General features: G+C 48.0%; 1 protein-coding gene across 1 annotated transcript; it reads left to right on the forward strand.

Annotated features, from left to right (window-relative positions):
* The first annotated feature begins 1,308 nt into the window (after window positions 1-1,308).
* KLHL38 (kelch like family member 38) lies at window positions 1,309-6,461 on the forward strand. The gene is made up of 3 exons (XM_075144563.1): window positions 1,309-2,667; window positions 4,093-4,198; window positions 6,175-6,461. The coding sequence occupies exons 1-3, from the start codon at window positions 1,318-1,320 to the stop codon at window positions 6,459-6,461; spliced, it is 1,743 nt and encodes a 580-aa protein (XP_075000664.1). The 5' UTR covers window positions 1,309-1,317.
* Window positions 6,462-13,373: the final 6,912 nt, after the last annotated feature.

Genomic DNA, 13,373 nt, shown 5'->3' on the forward strand with positions numbered 1-13,373 from the left:
GCAGGGGTCCTGGTGCATCAGCATCTCCCACCAGGTTGCAACAGGCCGACACTCCCCAGATCTCTCCATAAGGTGGAGACACGGTCCGTCCCACCGGGGTCCCTGGAAGCCCTTCTCTCTCCCTCTTTCTCCATGAAACTACAGTGACAGTGCATTACCTAGCGCGAGGCATTGCAGACTGTTTACAGGCTTCTAGAGTTCCCAGGCACTTTAGGACAGGGTCCGGCCACTGTTTCCAAACGGACAGCCAGGACTTTTATAAGTGAACTTTCCTCTCCGTGTCTATTTATTATATGTAAACATTTGCCAGAAAAACACCACTCCGGCATGCTCAGTACCGGCCAGGTCATTGCAAAAGGCAACGGCGGCGTCACATGTGATAACAGCGAGAAGCCCGTGTGTGCCTATTCTTAGCGCTGGAATGTATACAATGCCCCACCGCCTCGCCGCTCCTGCGCACAGCTCCTGACAGCGGCAAAAGTGACTTCAGAATAAACACATCCAGAAATCACCCTCTATGAATCACTTACCTACTGAAAGAAACGTCCTGTGGGTTTATAGGTTTTTATCCAGGCTCTAGCTATGGAAAATCTCAGCAGAGAATAAACGACAGAGAGTAAGTGCATGCAGTGAAGGACAACAGAAGGTAAACGTTTCTACCCTACCCCTGCAGGTTGAGCAGTTAGCCATGACAATAGATACTCATCATATTGTTCTGCCTGGCATTAATTTAGTCATTGTGTGTCTGATTAACATAAAAAAAAAACACAGCTAAGCAGAGTTAATAAATAACCATTTTAATGAAGATTCCCAGTCTCTAGGGTTCCGTTTGCCCTGCTGCAGAGTTCAGCTCTGCCAGATTTACATTCTTTGGGAGTGACTAACTCTAGGGGAAAGAGGCGCAAGCTACTAAACTGCTAATACTTTAAAACAGTGAATAAATGTCTAAGTGCATTTATTCAACGTGATTAAAATGAACAAACCAATTGTTTCAGCCGTCCAGCTTTCATCCCAAATCAGTGAGATAACTTCAGTGCTTTTGCTTCTTGCCAGGGACACAGGCAGTGCTGACCTCAGAGCTGCAACCTATCTGATAACTTTATGAAAATTTTAAAGGGTCTTAGCGACCTTTTAGCTTCTTTATTATTTTCCCACTGTGCTTAACCCGTGTTCCATTTTTATGCATAACAGTGAACGGATATTTAGAGCAACATCAAAGTCCCAATTTGTTCCCTTGGAGCTGGATATTTCAATAAAAGCTGCTAAGAATTTGGTTTTTTCTGCCAAGTCCAGAATTCATCTCTCTCCTGTTTTGCTATGGAAGAGGGATCCACTGAGGAGTTTCTCTTCAAAGACCAGGACTTCTCCTCCGAACTGCTGAGGCAGCTGAATGCTCTGCGGCAGAGCGGGATGCTGACTGATGTTACCCTCTGCTCCGAGGGCTTTGAAATCCCCTGCCACCGAAACGTGCTGGCTTCCAGTAGCCCATACTTCAAGGCGATGTTCTGTAACGACTTCAGAGAGAGTCGCCAGGCTAAAGTCATCCTGAAGGGCATCAACGCCGGGATTTTGGATCAGATTATCCTTTACGTTTACACAGGGGAGATTCTTATATCCACTGAGAATGTCCTGTGCCTGTTGGAGACGGCCTCCATGCTGCAGTACGCTAAGCTGTTTGAGGCCTGCTCTGCCTACCTCCAAGACAAGCTGACTCCTGACAACTGTCTGAGCATGATCAGACTGGCAAAAGTCTTGAATTGCCAAAGCTTGAATAAGAAAGCCAAGGCTATGGCTTTGAAGTACTTTCCTGAGGTGGCCTCATCTGAGGACCTGAAGGACCTTTGTCCCTTGGAGCTCATCGATTACCTTGGGGACGATGAGCTCTGTGGGGAGGAGGAGCAGGTCTTTGAGACACTGATGGTCTGGATCCGACATGACCTCCAGGCAAGACAAGGCTACATCCAAGAGTTGTTCAAGAAGGTCCGGCTTCAGTACGTCCATCCAACTTTCCTCTTCCACTTCATCGCCAATGACTCCCTCGTTCAGTCCTCGCCCACTTGCAGGAGCATCCTTGAGTCAGCCCGGAGACATATGTTTTCCTTGTACAGCACCAACGCGCCTGACATCAAGCCCATGCTGCATGTTCCTCGCAGGTACTCCAACCAAGAGTTCCTCATCATCACTGGTGGCAGGAAGGACAGTCAGCAGACGACAAGGGATGTCCTGCTCTATGATGACAAGACAAACCAATGGCTAAGCCTGGCCAAACTTCCCATGCGCCTGTACAAAGCCTCTGCAGTGAGCTTACACAGCAATATTTATGTGCTCGGAGGGATGCCTGTTAGCAATAAGAAAAGCCCCGTCAGTGATAATATTTACGTTTACTCCCTCAAACTCAATCAGTGGAGATTGGTTGAGCACATGTTAGTTCCACGTTACTCCCACAGAAGCTTGGCATATAAAAATTACATTTTATCATTTGGTGGAATTGGCAAAAACCAGGAAATCCTGAATTCTGTGGAAAGATATGATAGCGTCTACAACACCTGTGAGAGCATGGCAAACATGCCTGTTGCCGTCCTTCACCCTGCTGTTGCTGCCAAAGATCAGAGGGTGTACCTCTTTGGGGGAGAAGACATTATGCAAAACCCTGTCCGGCTGATCCAGGTAATGGTCAGTCCTGCTTGTCGTAGGCAGTTTCATCTAAGGTATTCAGCAGTTCATCAGCCTCCTGAGGAAATCAAACCCCCCAGAAAACTTCATTGTGAGCTGCAGCAAGAGGCGGGATGAGTTGACACATGGCTTCAGGGAAGTCTTGTCTGCAAGGAGCATTGCAACTCTTTCATTTTACCCGTTGAGTGTTTTCCAGGCACAAGCCCCGAGGTACTTCTTTGGGTGTCAGCTCTGCCGCTGGTGGGCACTGGGGCCAGGGCTGCTGCAGGCGATGCTATGGCAGGCAGTGGCCGACCTCCCTGCCCGGCTTCATGCCTGTAGCCAATCTCACCGAAATCAGTGCTTTCCACTTGGCGGCCGAGCTGGGGTCTCAGCCACGCACCTGCTCGCTCGCAGCAAAAGCAAAGATTCATGATCATTAGAGCGATTAGATTCTCACTCATCAAAGGGCCAGGACTTAAACTGACAGTTATTTCATATAAACAGTTGTGTTAAAAATGTGGCTCCTGCCACATGTTGCTGGCTCTCTGCCTGCTTTCAGCGGTTACACTCTATTAGGAGGAAAAAATACACTAAATCCTTTCTTATCTGATTTGATGCTTTAGCAACATTGTAGTGTTACATGAGTGTTTTTCACTGGCTTAGGTGTTTTAACTAAGAAGGATCATTAAAGGCTAAGACGGCAGCTGGCACACGAGCAATACTTCTTTACAGTGATAACGCTACTTGATTATCAGGGGGAAGGAAATGTATTTATCAGTTAGTGGGGAGATGTCCTGGAGATATTTGCTATATTAAGAAGCAGATGATGTGACATAAAAGTTTGCGTTGCCCAGATACAGATGACTGAATGATCATCATCTGGCAACAGCTTTTTTTCTCACATAAATTGATGACTTAGATACCACTCTAAGTCCCATCAACAAGTCCCTTTGCCAATCTGAGTGCATACCAGCCACCAGCACAAATATAGCAGCTGGGCAAACATGGTGGCTGCCAGCAGAGCTGGGTGAAGTTGAGGTTTGTTTGCCCAGGAAATTACTAGAGCTAAGGCAGAAATACACAGAATAATTGGAAAATGAAATGAAATGGCTTGCACTTTGGGAGATCATTATCCAGGAGTTACAGTGATTTAATGGCCACGCGAAGATTTACAGCCGAGAAGCTTGCATATGGCAGATACACTCTGCCTTAGTGCGTGTGCTAGCATCTCCTGAGCAGACACGCCTGGAGAATTAGAACGCTTTCCAAGGGGACATATTAGGGAAAAAAGTGGGTAAATTCTCAGATTTCCAGCAGTTCAAGCCAGGGGATTGTATTCATTAGGACAAAATAAAAGCCATAAGTTCCTCTGTAATTACAATTGCCAGTTAAAATGCAACATAAACAGCTGCATGTGTATCTTTATTTATTTGTCAGGTTTACCATGTCTCCAGGAATACATGGTTTCGGATGGAGACCAGAGTGGTGAAGAATGTCTGTGCACCAGCTGTCGTGATTGGAGACCAGATTATCATCGTAGGTGGTAAGGGCTCTGTTTCACCCTCCCTCCTGCCTCCCCCTGCCCAGCTCCTGCGGCATTTCACAGCCTTCCTGCTTGGGGTGCTCCCTGAGAAAGCATGTGGAGCTTGGGAAGGAAAGGAGGAGGGTGTCCACCCTCCATACACGTCTCTCATGGTGTCTTATGGCCATGGAAGTGGGGACAAGTTCTCCGCGAGGCACCTTCTTACTCCAAGTAGCAGGACCTGGGTGGGGGGAAACTGAGGAAAAGCCAATGCAAGTTACAGTTCTGCAGAAGAAGGGAGGAAGCCAAGGGCAGGGGGGTCCTGCTCCTCCCCTGCTGACTCACAGCCTGGCCCTTCCTGACTGCTCCTCTTGGAAGGGTGGAGAGCACGGTCACACAAGGCCATGGACAGCTTTTTGGGATGGGTGGGCTATAGGGCTATGAGGGGTTGATCGGTCCTGTAGCTGCCTCCTGGGGGTAATTGTGAAATGTCCTCAGAGGGGCGTGAAACACTCGGAGAGGGGAAACTTCTCAGTCTCTTTTTCAACCTGAGGATCAGCCTTTGCCCGTGGCACTTTGATGGATCACACGTCATTGGTAGTTTGGCACTCTACAGTCCTTAATGCAGCTCCCCTGGCCTCAGGCTGGCACGAGGAAGCATGTGTTAGATTATTTAAGGGAAAATGAGACATAGGGAAGCTTTAGCAGAGCAGAGGACTGAACCCAAATCACACAGAACTCAAACGTGGTGTCATCTCTCGGCGGGAGGCCACTGCTACCCTTTGCAGTGAGAATAGGGGAGAGCTGAGTCAAAAGGTCCAAGACTATCAGGTTCCTGTGTGGCAGATTACCCTGACCTCAGACCACAGTGCCCAAAATACAGTATTTTCAACTCTCTTATCTTCAAATGCGTTAATTTGAAGGGCCTGTATTGACCCAAGTCTGCTGCTGATGAGCATAAGTTCTCAATTTATTTTTTATTTATCTAACAAAAGCCACAGAAATTCATGTTAACTTTAAATATCTTTCATTTTGCTTGAAAGTAGAGAGATTCACCATGGTCAGGTTTTATTTATCAGCTTCCATGCCAAAACATTGGCCAAACACTCTTAGTTTATCAACAACAGTAAAACCCACAAAAATAACATTTTCTCTTAAAAATAGCTTTCATCACATTTCAGGTCCTCTTTGCATGACTGGTCACACCATAACAAAGGAGAGTGGGCTGGCCTAAGCAAGACAGGCCTTGATTTTTGTTAGGGAAAGTGGCTTCAAGACTTGCAAAACATGGCCCAAAGCAGTTTGTTTGCCATGGGCACTCTTGATTATCTACAGAGATACATGGGCAAGGTACTGCTAGGTACCAAGCTTCCACACCTCCATTGCTCCAGGGCAAAGGCCCTGGTACCAGCCCTTACCTCTCAGCAGATGCGAGGCTACATCACCCCTTAGTGGAAGAGCTGTCCATTGGGTCACAGGCATGGTGGCCAGCAGCCGAGGGCTTTGGGAGTGGAGCGAGCACTGGTGGCACTGTGCTGTTGAGTATCCAGCTTCATTCAGTGGACAGCTATGACTCCAACCCAACAAAGCATTGTTGCTCCCTTCCCATGTGCCATTGGTTTCTGTATTTCCAAGTGAAGCTCTAGGAGTCTGTTGGGTGAAAATAAATACTTTGGGACGTTTGAAGGCAGATGCAGAAAACTGCAAGCTCCAACTGTGTTTGACAAGTTGCTTGCCTGATCTGATGGGTTTTATGGTGCTTGTTGAGCCTCGCTGCCAAGGTGCTATGAGACAGGGTGAGGACAAACAGGAAGGGAAGGTAGACAGACAGGCATTCTTGTGACACATCATCACTTCCCAGCTTAGATATCTTAATTCTGCCAAATTATGTACCAGTATAATAGGTTTTATTGAAGACTAGCAGGAAATATCATTCTTTCTGCTGGCCATAAGCTCTAATTCCCATCTGTCTCTTCGACCTCTGGCTTTGCATTTAGGGTACACCCGGAGAATAATTGCTTACGATACAAAAGGCAACAAGTTTGTTAAATGTGCAGACATGAAGGACAGACGAATGCACCACGGGGCCACTGTCATCAAGAACAAGCTGTACGTCACAGGAGGACGATGTGTCACTGCGGACAATGTCATCGAGGACTTGGATTCCTTGGACTGCTATGATCCAGAGACTGACACATGGACACCAAAGGGAAAACTGCCACACAAACTCTTTGACCACGGGTGCCTTACACTCCAGTGTGTCCCCTGTTCTAACCTTCTCTAAACAACCTTTGGTACTTCCCAGGACGTTTTGTGCTTTCCTTCCCAGAAAGGACCCACCTTGCTCTGCAGAGAGCACATGGGGAACCCTCATGGGGTCCCACAAACTCCTGACCTTGAAGGCACCAGCGGCATTAGTCATTCCCCGAACGCTCTGCCAGAAAGGTCATGCGCTTTGTGCTCATGCCGTATTCTCCTGACCAATTGCATGTGGTGCTGCTCAGTCCAGCCCGGAGGCCTTACCCAGAGTCTTAGCAGAAAACACGAAAAAGATACTGGGTAAGAACCTGGTGCAGGATTTGGCCTTGTACAGACTTTGAAATGAAAGGTGAATAGGAATGCTGGTACCTCCAGGGAAAGTAAGATCTGGGTAACCTGCATTTGTTAGCATGCAAACTCGGCTGCATGCCGCGGCCCTTTGCTGCTCGGTGCTGACCACGCTTTCCATTTCGAGTGGTGGGAGCGTTTAGAATAGGAAGCCCCAAGCTCTAGCCTTGCAGCCAGCCCAGCAGTGGCTGCCTGCGTTAGCTGTGGTAGTCATCTCATAAGAAATAAAATTTTAATGTTCCTAACATCAAATTAGGAATTAGCAAAAGGCTGATGCTTTGATCTGAACTCTCACATTGCGACAAGATGCAGATTTGACTCTTCTGAGCTACCGCTCTTTCACAGTGCAGGGAAAATTTTTGTTCCATCTGCCTGCTCTCCAAACGAATGGGAGAAGGTGGGATGGAAATGAAGATTGTCTGTGTCTTCTTTTTCGAGGGATCTTGTTTTGCAGGGAGCTTGCTTCTCCTTTTGCATCGGGGATAGCAGTGGGGTTAGTTAGGAAGCTCTTTGGCTGATGGAATTCCTGAAATCTGGAATAGCAGAGAGGACACATGGAGGAAAGGGGATGTAAAAGAGAAGAGGTATTTGGGAGGAACATTTTTTTTTTCCCTTTCTCCTCTCTCCAAACCACTGGAAAACAGCGATGAGAGAAAGCCAGTGACAGGAAACCAGCTTTCCAAGAAGAGCAAGTCTAAGTCTGCCACTTGGCAAAGCAGCTCCGGCTCCACCAATATTTTTGTGGGGTTCTGCCACTAAGTGCATATTTTTAAAGGGAGGGGATTAATCATCAGATACTGAACAGGCTGTGAACTGCTGTCAGGTCACCAGGCTTGGTAAGATTGCTGACATAGCAAGGAGCTTTAAAGATAGCACTGATGACCACCATCCAGAGAAAGGATGGCAGAAACAACACCCCTTTTTCCTCATATTTGAAAGAAAGTGGGACTTTTCCAAGGGTAAACAGTGGCATGAGAAAACCATGCTCAACCCTCTTCTTCACAGAAGGCTGCACAGCCATGTGGTCACCACCATGTTGCAGGACACCAATTCCAACCGCTAAGATCCCCTCCCATAAATCTGTATCTGAGAGACAGAAATAGTTAACGAAGTGGGGGGCTGGAAGGAAGAATTGCGTATCAACTGCTGTTTTAACAATGTGAAATAAAATAGTTATTGTTGTTTGTATGAGCTTTGTGTTCAGGAGTCCCCATTGTTCCCTCTGCATTGTTGATAAAGGGAATTGGTTTTGTACCAGCGGTTTTTGTACCAGCGGTTTTTGCCAGGGTTTCCTTCTAAGGATCTGAGTAAACCTGCAAAAAATGAGTGGGAACCCAAACTCATCTCCCAGTTCAGAAGCCTTTGGCTACGTTTCTCCTCTGTCTTTCAGTCTATATCATCATCTCTTCCCCGCGCAAAGCAGGGCTAAATCACGGCACTTGCCAAATTGGACCGGAGCAGTGATTCATTCTGCTTCCTCACAGGCCAGCTCCAGCTCTCTGGAGAAAGAAGCCTTGTCATGGCCAATTATGGAAAGTCTGCCCTGGGGAGATGTTTATTCCTAACCCCGCAGTGCCGCCTTCCCAAACTCCTTCCTGTTGTGACCCCGCTCAGCTCCAAAACTCCAGGAGACGCCAGTTGCTGCCATGCATTTTAGCTGACACGGATTCCTGCCAGGCTCGTGACTGTACCCAGAACGGAGGAAAAAAAGCTGACTTGGGGCCATAACCCCATGTTTGCAAACCATTGCCACAGTCATTGGTTTATGCTTGGAAGCAAACAGATTTTTTTAATTCCCGTATCACATAACTAGTGATTTTCTCAGCATTCATGTGGGGCCCAAATAGTACCTTGCACAGCTGTAGCTGGGCAGGAAATGGGGAGCGCAAAGAAGAGGCACAGTCACAGCGGCATTGAGCACAGCGTCCTTCCCCCGGCCCTCAGGGAGCCCTCATGTCACCCCCAAGTCCTTGGAGATGCCAAGGGCTATGGCGAGCTCTGCCCTGGCTGCAACCCTGTGTTCCTTCCCTTCACAAACTCCCCACCTCGTGCCCATAATTCAAGGAATTTTGGTTTGCTGGGCAGTAAATACAAAGCCTGGTTTCTGATAGACTTCTGTCTTGTGGTCAGTTGGCTTTGATGCAAACTCTGACCAAAGCTTTGCAAAAAGGGTTGAAACCAGAGAACAGTGCTGAGCCTTACCGAGGCAGACAAGGGCTGGCAGAGACGCTCGGTCACAGGGAGGCAGCAGCAGCTTCAGGGCAGGGCATACGCGGCCCCGGGGCAGACGCTATGGGGAGAAGGGATGCTGCCTTTCTAATCAGGTGCTGGCCACCACTTGGCCCACCCAGAGCAATACCGAGTACTGTCCCAAGGCTTTGCAATTGTTGCACCCAGTGGTGCTATGGGTGAAAGCACTTCTAGCAAAGGTTGACCAAGGTACCCCTTTCTCCAGAGTCAGGAGGGGACTTTCCCAAGCAGGATCTGCAAGGCCACCGCTACCTGGAACACTTTCTGAGTCACCACATGCTTTTCCAGAGGTCTCATCATCCTAATATTCGAGCATTTGAGCGCTCGCTTAGATGGGAATCCCCCATGGGAGAGCAGCAAGGTACTTCTCAAATACGATGACAGCCCCATGAAGAGTTGGGAATTTGTTGCTCTTTATTTAATAACGATGGAAGCCAAGGAAAAGAGGGTTTTAAGAAAAGGTCATTGATTTGGGGGTCAACTTTTAGAAGGGCTGAGCACCTGCTGCTTTTTTTCAAATCAGGGAGTGCTGTGAAGGCTCATCACCTCCAAAGGTCTCATTCCTGGGTGTCCTGAGACAGTCACTAGATCATGGAAACCGTAGGACCACATGGCTGAAAGCAGCCTGCTCCATGAGACAGTGAGTTACCCAGTCCCTCATGGCAGGTACTTGCCCAACACATTGAAAATCTCCCATGAGAGACGCTCTGCTCCCTCCCTAAGTAACGTACTTGAGTGCGTTATGAACCTCACAGCTTTTAGTACTATCTATCCTAAATCTTCTTTGCTGTACTTTCTGCCATCCCCACAGAGATGAAGGGCAATTGATTACCCTTTTTGATACCATACATTTTTTTACATCTTTAAAGTTTATTAGGATGTTTCAAATTCTGTAGACTAAACAAACCCAGCCCTTTCAATCTTTCCTCGTAAGTCATGTTTTCTAGACCTCTGATCATTTTTGTTGCTCTCCTCTGGACAATTTCCAGTTTGTCTGTATTTTTTTTTTTTTAAGCGCAGAGCCGTGGCTCAGCCTCGCAGAGCTGAGAAGGGCAATAAACCCCTTCTACGTCCTACCTACAGCACGCCCGGTCTCTCAGCCCAGAAGGACTTTTGCGTTTCGCAGCAGCAGCAGATTAGTGACTCGGGTTCGGCTGTGCTCGGGATTAAGGAATGCTTGCAAGTTTGGGCAAGGTCTCATGGAAAGACTGCAGGAGATCCAGGATCTCCCAGGGTTATGCCGTAACTCCATCTTTGCTTTGGCTCACCAGGATCCTGAGCCAGATCCCGTTGAAAACAATAAGTCTCTCCATGGGCTTCAGCAAGGGTCTTTGGACCGGGCCCTAATTATTGTGTTCTCAGCTGGGTTCATCACTAATTCTATTAATTTTAACAGCAAATATTTAATGTTTGAGTCATTTTTTATACTAGGGGAAAAGTTTCAGGGAAAAAAAAAAAGGAAGGGAGGAGACTGCATTTTCTTTTTAACTTTCTTCCACTTCCCTTGCTGCAGACTCAGAGCTGACTCCTGCAGCACAGGCAGCCTGTGGTGGCAGGCAGCTTTGCTTTGATCTTAGCAGAGAGCTTCGTAGGTTAAGGCTGTGTTTTTTCACTGTAACCGTTTATCAAACAATACTATCATTTCCAAGGGCAGCCTTTTTCTTGCGCAGTAATATGTTTATAATTATAATGCATTTCCTGCTTCTTTTTGATTAAACACACCTGACAAAGTAGGAAAGATGTCGATGCATAAATAAACGGGCACTCTGAGTTCATCGCTTCGTCAGTCCTTTTTTTCCAAACGCCAAGGAGTTCACTGCGAGGTGAATTCTCTGGTTGAGAAGGAAACAATTGGGGAGAGCATATATGAATAGCATACAGAGTAATTTATCCCTGGCATTGTTCCTTAGCCTGACCTGAGAGCCATTAATAATTGACAGCAGCAAAAACAATCCCTTTTTAAAAATATAAACATCCATACTTTTTTTCCAGCTGCTTGAAAGCCCCCACACAGAAGTTAAACAGTCATATTCTCCATGGCACAAATGAGCATGAATTCCTTGGTGCAAGCTTGCACCAGCAAAGGAGCCGAGACCTGCTAATTAGTGGAGTGCTAATAATGTTTTCAGCGGCTATTTCTGATGAGTTTGCCCGGGGTCCAAACGAAGCACAGTGCATATGGAGAAACGGGTGTCTCAGGCTGCCGTTGCCACCGAAGTCAACGGGGCTCCTCAGGGTTTGTGCTGGAGCACTGCGAGATTGATCTGGCCTCTTCTGTTTATTGAAGTTTCCAAAATAGTAGCAGAGTAGCGAGGAGCCCAACTGCTCTGTCACTCGGCAAGTCACCCGCCGGCTCCAGCTGCCGCTTGTCACTTCTCTCCCTGGGGCTCTTTGTTTGCCTGCACTTCTTTCATGTTGCAAGAACCCTTTCTGAGAAAAGCAAGGAGCAGCACGTCTCGAGCAGCCCCGGGGCCGTTAGGTGGATGCCTCGTGGCTGCTTTAAACACGAGGCATCCTCACAGCTGTTGGAGACATTTGGCTTTAGGCTGGGGGTGAGCCATGGGGTAAAATACTGCTGGAGGTGGTAAAAGGTAGCAGAATCTGGTCCACTTCTTCATCTGGTCAGGAAGATGTCTACAAACCATCCTCCTATATCTAATCCTCCCATGTCTAGTCCGCTGAAGTTTGTTTGTCAATCAGACTGTGTCTTCTGATGAATAAGCCATGTCCCACCACTCCTCCCTAAAGCAGGCATGCTGGGACAAGGCCAAAGGCATGTCCCCTTCCTCAGGTCCCCCAGTGCCACAGCTGTAATGACATCCCCTGAGTATTGCCCTGGTCCCGGCGCATCGCTGAGGTTTCTCCCTGCTCTCAGACACCTTCTGAGGCCAAACAACTGGGCAGATGTGTTCTGCAGGTGCCCTGCACCCACTATTGGAGGTGGCAATGACTGCCCAAAGCACCGGGAAGTGACACCAAGGACTCTCAAGTCCAAATTTTCAAGCTGATGGGATGCTCCTGGTCTGGCAAATCAGCCAAAACCAATCTGAGCCTTAGAGCAGAGCCCTGGCACCTCTCTCTGAGAGATGGGTGGCTGCAGGGGAACGTGTCCAGCCCCAAGGAGCAGAGAGCAAACTGCATGGAGGGTGCCGCAACGTGACACTTGGTTACTAAGCTTCAGTGCTGGGAAGGCGCAGTGTTTTATCCAGATCAGCAGCAAGCCCTGGAATTAATAGGGTTGATTAAACCGTTTTGATGTGCATGGTATGTGGAGATAAGGGCCCAATTCCCAAGGGTTTCCAGTGAAAATTAGATGTTAACCATAACAGTACGTGACATCCCCTGACAGGGGTGAGGAAGGCTGCTGGAAGACAAGAGACAAGTACAAACCAAGGGGGCAAAAGAGGCAACTCTTGGATGAGCAAAGTTACCACGAACTTGCTGGATCTGTTTTGATGCTGAAATGACGTGGACCCTGGCACCAGGCAGATCGAAACCAAGGGAACTACGCCTGCTTTATGTTGTTATGACACATATATTTCCCTAAAAATGACATTAAGAAGTACCAGAGGCGCAAACATTGTTCTGTTTATCTGTTCCCCGGGTAGGGCTCTTACTCTTAGAGACAGCCTGAGCACTGCAGAATATGGCCCCTGTCAAGAAAACTTTGCCTCTGGCATGAGGACCGTTAGCAAGCGTGACATGGGAAGCCAGCCCAGGGGGTCAGGGCGAGCACGGCTATTGCCCGCTGCCGCCTGGCAGGACAGCATCCCTTTGAACACGCAAAGGGATGGGCGCCGGAGGAGACTCCCCTGCCGTGCACTGAGGTTCGCAGATAGGAAGCCGATGGCAGAGGACGATTCCTCCCCAAGGTGTTGACCCAGGATTCATCCTGTGCAAAAGCATGGAAAAGCTCCTCATCACCCAGGCTGTGTCGATGGTGCCTTCATATGCTTCAGGCCATGTTTCAGCCCTGGGACTCCCTTGCAGTGGAGCTTGCACCTGAATTAGCCATTAATGGGATTCCAAATTCCCCCTACCCACAGCGTGAACTAACCCATGCTTGTGCAGCAATGCACACGTAGCCATGGCATCCTAAGGAGAAGACTCCTGGCAGCTTAACTGGGTGCTACCTCAAGCCTTGACCAAGGAGGAAAGCAGAGAGGTCCTATGGACATTCTTCAAGACGCTGTGGTATTTAACAGATAATTCAGACCTTTTTAAAAGAAGGCAGTCTTTGGGCTTGGGAGGTGCTGGCTGAAGCCGTGAAGGCTTCAAGCTGAGAGATCCTGTTTAGAACCTACAAGAGTTGTCTTTCTGCTCATTATAACTTGGAACA

Source organism: Calonectris borealis, chromosome 2, assembly GCF_964195595.1.
Source record: "Calonectris borealis chromosome 2, bCalBor7.hap1.2, whole genome shotgun sequence".
NCBI lineage: Eukaryota > Metazoa > Chordata > Aves > Procellariiformes > Procellariidae > Calonectris > Calonectris borealis.

Excerpts from the sequence above, each read along its gene's own strand:
- KLHL38 (XM_075144563.1), top strand. The coding sequence starts at position 1,318 with ATGGAAGAGGGATCCACTGAGGAGTTTCTCTTCAAAGACCAGGACTTC. Across the intron at positions 2,668-4,092 it reads ACCCTGTCCGGCTGATCCAG|GTTTACCATGTCTCCAGGAA; the intron begins GTAATGGTCAGT and ends TTTATTTGTCAG. Across the intron at positions 4,199-6,174 it reads CCAGATTATCATCGTAGGTG|GGTACACCCGGAGAATAATT; the intron begins GTAAGGGCTCTG and ends CTTTGCATTTAG.